This window comes from Plectropomus leopardus, chromosome 9, assembly GCF_026936395.1.
Source record: "Plectropomus leopardus strain MGB_pleo_1.0 chromosome 9, ASM2693639v1, whole genome shotgun sequence".
NCBI classification, from domain to species: domain Eukaryota; kingdom Metazoa; phylum Chordata; class Actinopteri; order Perciformes; family Serranidae; genus Plectropomus; species Plectropomus leopardus.
The window spans coordinates 16,074,757-16,082,623 of NC_142184.1; the positions used below are offsets into that span (position 1 = coordinate 16,074,757).

A 7,867-nucleotide genomic window follows, 5' to 3' on the forward strand; every position below is an offset into this window, starting at 1 on the left:
AACAAGAATTCATCGGCTGAACTACCAGAAAGCACAACAGGTCTAAAGCTAAAATGTCCTCAGCAAAGGGAGAACAAACCTCTGCCTCATTATTCCGACAGAATGCTTTACTAGTGCCAGTGTTGTTGTGTCTTGCAGGAGACTTTATCAAGATATACAGCGATGTAAATCATTTGTCCCATCCCTGATCCACACTCAAGTTTATTAGTTTTCACTGAGCGTATTTCATCAGTTTTAAACAAAAGAAATATACTGCAGATATAGTTGAAAACAATATTGTTATAGTAAGCTGTGACAGGCTGAGGTTCACATGGGTTTCTCTGGTAGCTTTTTTAGGTAAGCAATTTCATTCATTACTGAAGTATACAATACATTTTTATAAGCATTTTTATATCTTGTGATATTCGTTTCATGGTAACATACTCCAAACACAACATAATTCATACTGGGCTTATCATTCTATATTAACAATGGTGGGCATATTCTCAAAAGCCTGAAAATAACAGGGCAGCAGAGAGTATGCTTATCATTAGGAACTCATAGTGTAATACTTGCTGATGAAGCAGACCAACTTGAAGACATGACACCTGCAGGTTATGTAATTATGACTTGCTTGTAAGAGCAGGAGGTGTGTTTACTTCTAAAGTCTTTGGCTATCATTTGCCTCTGAGACATGCACTTACTGGCAGTCTCTGCACTTGCGATAGTTGCAAGGAAAGAATGACAGGTGGTTGAGGCATGTGTAGCTGACAGTAAAGTAGAAATGGGCTACAAAGGTGACGTAAGGTCGCTTCAAAACCAGATGTATACTCGCTAAACACAAAAATGTTAATAATGCTGATAGCAAAATGTTTTGTTGTTACTTGTCATGTTGAGGTGGAGACTGCTTATCATTGCATCGCCTTTGTATGGTTTGCCAAACTATGCATGATACTCTGCGGCTACTTCAAAACCTCGGTGGATCTCTAAAATTCTTACTAACTATTCATCTGCATTGCCTCACACTGTGAAGCAACCTGTCAGACGGTACTGACTGCCAGTAAGCCACACCTAGAAATATGCCTGGTGCACACTTAAGACATATATACAATATTACAGATAGATATACAAGAGCATTACACATACACACCCATACACATAGCCATTCAGGTGAGAAGATGAGCCTCGTCTCCAGAGACAAAGGGAAGCACCTGGCTTCTTGTCTTCCTTGCTCTCACCGGATGTGGAGATGTAGGTGTGTGTGTGTGTGTGTGTGTGTGTGTGTGTGTGTGTGTGTGTGTGTGTGTGCATCTGTGTTCAAACCTATAAATAGAGCCTGTGTCTTCCCTAGCTCTCGCTCCAGTGGGATTCTCTCATGTTTTAATTAAATAAACTGCTGCAATCAGGCCCAGCTGTGCCCTGCATCCCCTGCCTGCATCAGTCAGCATCCATGCTCGGGGGCAACATAGAGGCTGGGGTGTCAGTGCATATGAGTACATGGAGACAGAGAAACCGAGCGAGAGACGAAGGCAGACAGGGAGGGAACGATAGAGAGAGAGAGAGAGAGAGAGAGAGAGAGAGAGAGAGAGAGAGAGAGAGAGAAGGAAATGGACTAAACCATGAAATTGGGGCATTCTGCTCTGAAGCCACCTGGGTATCATAGGAAGCCCTGTTCAGGTGTTCTGGATGGGTTCCCCGATGTGTAAACCAGCAGAAGAAGAGACGCTAGGCTTATCTCTTTCATCCTTCTCCCTCCTCTTGCCCTTTTCCATCTTTCTGATTCTTTTTTTACTCTGAATTATTCTGCTAATTCTTTGCAGTGTTTCCTCATAATCTCTTGCTGCCATCATACAATGAAATCTCTAACACATTTGTGGCCAGAGCTCCCCATTTGATGAGACAGGTTGTAAAGTCTTTCCGTATAAGAGATGCCTATTGAGATATTCTTGATATCTACTTCACTAAACATTCTATGCTGAAATACTGGCAATAGAGAAAACTGTAATGATCATTCATGGACACTTTTGCTGGGATATTAATGGAGCTACTGTACAGTATAGCAGGGCTGGACAATTGATCAATATTACATCAATTGTTTGATATGACACTGGATATCATTTTAGATTTTAAACTATTGTTAGTGTTGCCTTTTCCTGGTTTTAAAGGCTGCATAACCGTGAAGTGATGTGTTTTTTTTTGTGAACTTACCAGACTGTTCTAACTGTTGCCTTTGCAAAATTCAGAGTAGCCAACAAATGGAGTTGCACCAACTCAGTACCCACAACTCGGGATGCACAATAATATCAGCATGTCATTGGTATCTGCCAACATGCTGGTTTCTGCCGATATCACAAATCAACATTTTTATTCATTTAATTTTACTGAAAAAGTGAACATGTAGAAAACATCAACCTTAAGTTGAAGCATTTTTTTTGTTTGCACAATGAATATTACATACACAGTAAAGCACTCTATTTTATGTCTCCATCTGCTGGTGGGCCGTCACAATAAAACTATACAGAAGAGACTTGATCACTAACATTAGGTGGTTTATCGATATCAGTATCGCTCATGGCCAAAATTAGTTGTTATATATCGGCATATCGGATATCAGTAAAAAATCCAATATTGTGGAACCCTACCCACAACAGAATACAGCATCTTGGGTGTCTGATGATTGATTTAGCCCTAACACCTCTATGAATCATGCAATGATTTTCTTTTTTCAATAGGTTCACGATACCAGGAGACACAAGAGGAGGTTCTACACTAAAGATAATATATTTTGTTGTGGATAGTTAAATCAATTGCTAATGCTGTGCTGCGGTTCAAAATGTTTCTGTAACAGGCCACAGTTGCTGCTGTTTGTCTCTGTCTGACAAGCTGTGGCACACTAGTGCATCTCTGACCAGATGACCTGAAACCTCAGCTAATGCCTATGCATCAGTATCACTTCCAATGAGTAAATCATACCATCTCATATCAAAAAACTGGAAGTACTATTTTTAAACACCATTCTCCCATCCCCCACCTGATTTTCCTGTTCGGGCCTGCCGCTTGAGCTCTGCCCAGCACCTCAAGTGTAAAAGACTAAACTGTAGCTTTTAGTAACAGCAGCAGAAGCCGCCTTGCTCCTGGTTACCATCTATAATTAATGGACTGGTGCTGCTGGTCCTTATTCTGTTTCTGAACTAACCCCCAGTAAACCACGTGGCCATTACAGCCCTACAATAGTCAACACCCAGGAGGATGGACGCTGCCAAAAACAGCTCTCCGTTACCAGACACCATCAATACTTGAGCTGGAAAAATAGTGAACGAGTGAATGAGGGATTATTTTTATCCTGGTTGCTCAATGATTTATTGGTTAATTTGTTTCACATTTAGAGGAATCATTGCTCTATGTTATTGGGACTTGGGCATACTATTCCTGTCAGTAATGTGTCCTCAACATGAGAATTGATTCAATTATTGATTAAGTTGTCCACAGCAGGTAAAACGCGTGAATGGGTCAATAGCCATTTTGATGAGTAAGAAGGACTGGCTCTCTGTATGAGTTTTAGGAACATGTGTATGTCATTATTACTGTTTAACTCATGCAGTCACTTCCCGTCCAATAATGACTCATTTTTGACGGATAAAAGTCTGTCCTATTGATTGTAAATGTGTTGGAAATTCATTTTTTTACCTCTTGTGTAAACTTAAACACTGGTCTATTGTATGGCTCAGACAGATGATTAATGTCATGTTGTGGATTGTTTTAAACAAAGCAGATACTGCATAACAATGTCTCAAGGAAACCCAACCTTGCCCAGCATGCCTGTTCCGCAAGCACAACAGGATATCCAACCAACAGTGGCTTAAGCAGTAAATAGGAAAAAGTTCCCAGGGGCCAACTTTAACTGCACCTTGTGAACTTGTGAATTTGCCCCACAATTGAAGAACATAGCATGTTATTGTCGCTCATTTACACATTCATCAGTGTTTTTACAACCAATCTGTGGAAAGCTTTCACAGATCTGGTTGGCACAGAGTCAAGGACAGAGTCAGGTGAAAGTCCCAATTTTACAATAAGTGCAATGCATCAAGATAAGCCATGCCTGTTCTTAAGCTACAATAAAGTTACTGATTTTTGAGCATCACATGGGTGATAATGACCAAAAGAGAGAGCATAAATAGCTGTGGGTGATAGGAAGAGTGGACCATGCCCTCAGCTGGCATGCCTCCAAGAAAAGATGGGTGAGACGGCAGATACTCGAGAAGACTGGAGGTGATACACATGTGCATGCACACATTCAATGAAAGAGACAGAGTGATACAGGAAAGAGAGAAGGAAGGGGATGATGCAAGACATTAATGAATTAATAACATGGATTCAGGACATGTGATAGTACACAACTGCATGTGACTTACAGACAGCAAATGATGTCAGGAGTTATTTGTTTGTCAGTGATCTCAGGTTGACTTCACAAATGTTATTTAGGCCTTTGAATCCATGACTCATAATGTGACCTTTGTCCCAGCCAAATAACAGTCAGACATGGTGCACGCTTCCCCCCTTTTTTGGAAACTCCATTATTGCAATAATCATCTTTATAATCATTCTACTTCAAAAAAATCTAAACTCAGGACTCCTATCTGTTGAATATCTTAGTTGCAGTTATCAGTCTATAGAGGTTCAGTGATATGGAAGGCTTTGCCATCTCAAATATTAAAATCACCACCTACACAATATAGGAAAGCTGTTAAAGGGTTGTTTTTATCTCTCTAATGTTATCCTTATGGGTGTAAACTGTCCAGTTAGCTGTTGAGGTTTGATTTAACCTCCTTAATGTTATACTGATGGAAAATCTGGATATTAGTTTAATTTTTTTAACCCTCATGTTATGGACTATCTGCTTAAGGTGTGTTTTTATCTCCTCAATGTTACACTATGGATTATCTGCTGTCCATAATTTCAATATTTTGAATTTGTATATACGAAGGTACATTTCATCATATCTTTCTCTTTTTTCCCATCTTTGTAATATTTTCCTTATTATGTCTTGGCATACACACTGGAGAGTACCTTGATCAAGCCCATTGAGGGTTGTTTGCACTTCTCCATCACATTTCTTTTGCGCTTTTACTATTTCGGATGTATGTTTTGCATGTGAAAAACAAACTAATCTAAGACTTGTTAAGACTTGTATTGTGCAATACATATGACCATATGACTATTTGATGAATGTCAATGACCCCAAAATCAAAGCCAAAATACGATATTTTGCCCCAGTGGTTACTATAAGCGTTATAATCATAGCTGCTAGGCCTTACTAACATCAGCATGATTATGGTAGCCATGATGCTCCTCAGTAGCACTATTATTATCATGGTCAGGTACATGGATATTATAGGATTGAGTTCCAGCATTCAGCTAAGTCTCATCATCGATTGGGCGAGATCAAGGCTAAGCAGAGGCGCATGGCCCCTCCGCTTGTCCACACTCCCCACAGCCGAGCTGTCACACATGACCTAACTGCCAAACACCCATCACTTCATCCTAACGTTTGAGTATTTAAAATAATACCATCAGTTGTTTTTTGTTTGTTTTTTTTTTACTTACCGATTCCGGGGGCGGAGTAGATGAAATACAATGCGGAGGTGGACAGTGAAAAAAGAAATAAAAGCCCAAGGAATGACCTTCTCCGAAACCGCAAATGTGTCGGCATTATACAGGCAGCAAAAGCACGCACAGGCACGTTTCCGTATCTTCAGTCGATAGATCAGTTCCGATGTGTCCAGATGCCAGAACCAGTGGTCCGCGGACAGCCTGGGTTAAATGAGCCGAGCGGAGTGGTAGGTCTGCGGCAGCGATGAAGAGCCAGGCGACTAGGAAGTCAGTGTATTTCCGCGGCAGGTCGAGAGCGCAGGAGAGGACCTCTCCAGTATTCAATCAAGACATTCAAATTCCATTCCTGACGGTATGGTTTCGGTATTAGTTGCCCGACGTCGAAACGGCTGACAATGATAGCGCAGTTCAACCTGGCCTGGTGTTTTTCAGTGAGAGACCATCCTTTGGCTCACACACTACGTCGGTGATGGTGTTTGGCCGCTCCTGCGCCTTGCCTGCCTGCCTGCTAGCCCTATGAATGGAGCTACCGCTCCGCAAAATGAGCAGTACCTAAAGTGGGCGTTAACGGTACCCAGCAAAACAAGTACGTGCCCACAACGTTAACAACGTAACCCGGCGACCGAAAATCGATGAAATGTAACATTCTGACAACCGCTGCGACGTCGTTACAGCGTAATGGCATATGGTATGATCATAAGCTATTTAGTCAGCTTATGATAATAAGATTCACATGATATAGGATCTGATTCATGATTAATTAAAGCATCAGTTTATCTGTTTACTCCTCATTTATCTTCTGTTTTTCTCTGAAGCAGAATGTAAGTGGAATGGATCCTATTTGTTTAATGTATAAACTCAAAAGAGTATGGAGAGTGCTATAAAACTACCATGACATCATCATTAAGGTCATAAAGTCCACTTTTGTTGAAACTGTTTTGGTCATCACAGATGCTCACTGGATTTTTTTTTATCACTGGAACATAGCTACTCATAACAGAGTTAAACTTAATAAATTAACTTTTAGGGTTTTTTGCACGAAATAAACAAGTTATGGTTGAAATTAGATATGTGTCAGTCAATCATTTTAAGTGTAGGCTATGCTTTGTAATATTTTTAGTGTGTGGTGTTCCTGCTTTGCTTAATTCACAGACATGATAGCCTATTTTTTTCAACATTTTACTGTTTTTGCTGTTGTATTTTTCACGATTGGCACATCTGTTTGCCATTATTTTTTTTTTTATCCTTTTCACTGTCTTTATTGACATTTATAGCTTTTGACAGCCATTGCTGCTAGTATTTGTTTTTATGGAATTCGTATTATTGCAATTGCTATCATATGGCCCACTAATCTGAATTCAGGGCATTTCTGTAGAATAGCTTAATGCTCATTCAATTTTCCTTGCATAAACAATGGTTTGTTGATGATTCTTATATGCAAGGGTGTAGGGTTTTTTTTGAACATTGGGAGGACACATGAAATGGGGGGTTTAGGTGTCCTCCATCAGAAAATTCAGAGCATAATTGCTGCAGTCTAGTGGTCATTGATGAGATGTGTGTACTACTCAGTAGATGGGTAGGTTACCAGTTAGGATGTGGGTTTACTTGTCTATATAGCCTTGTATTTGAATGGCTTTTGGGCTGATAGGTAGATATACTGTAAACAGCCCGAAAAAAGAGGTGGGTACACCCCATATATCTGCGTATACTAATTGTTATGCACCAAATTGTGTCTTTCTGCATCAATTAGTGGTGTAAATGTTTTAAATTTTTGTCAAGATAAAAGTCCCCCCCTACCTTTATGTTTTCAGGGGGGTGAGGCTGGAGGGGGGCAACATTTTTTTTATTATATTTATAGCATTTAAAGGATATATGTCAGGGATATTGTATGTGCTTGCATTAGCTGTAACTCCAATAGGAATATTGCATATGGCATTTTAAGCAATGTGATTATGTGACTAAGGTAGAGGTCCTATAATTGAAATCTTTTATCTGGTCATCGACTTTGAGTGAATGTTTAAGATCTTGTAGTAGGCCTATATTTACACATTGCCACCATTTTTTCTTTATTGTCATTTATTTATTTCTTTATATATACTCATCTCAATTTGCATCGACCTAATATGACTTTTCCCTTTTCATGGTGGCATTTGTTTTAAGTGAACCCCGACATCTGCAAGTGACTACAATGCCAGTGAAACATCGAGTGGACGGCTGACGCTACACTACAATGGCTCATGGGAAATTGAGTAGGGTACACTGCGTAAAGGGGAGACAA

The 7,867-nt window shown here is 40.0% G+C and overlaps 1 protein-coding gene across 1 annotated transcript in view; it reads right to left on the reverse strand.

Annotated features, from left to right (window-relative positions):
• The window catches only part of b4galt5 (beta-1,4-galactosyltransferase 5), a 38,407-nt gene extending 32,279 nt beyond the window's left edge, over window positions 1-6,128 (reverse strand). Inside the window, exon 1 of the mRNA XM_042491548.2 lies at window positions 5,584-6,128. Coding sequence (XP_042347482.2) covers window positions 5,584-5,689 — 106 coding nt within the window. The 5' untranslated portion in view covers window positions 5,690-6,128. The remainder of the gene's footprint in view (window positions 1-5,583) is intronic.
• Between the last annotated feature and the right edge of the window lie 1,739 nt (window positions 6,129-7,867).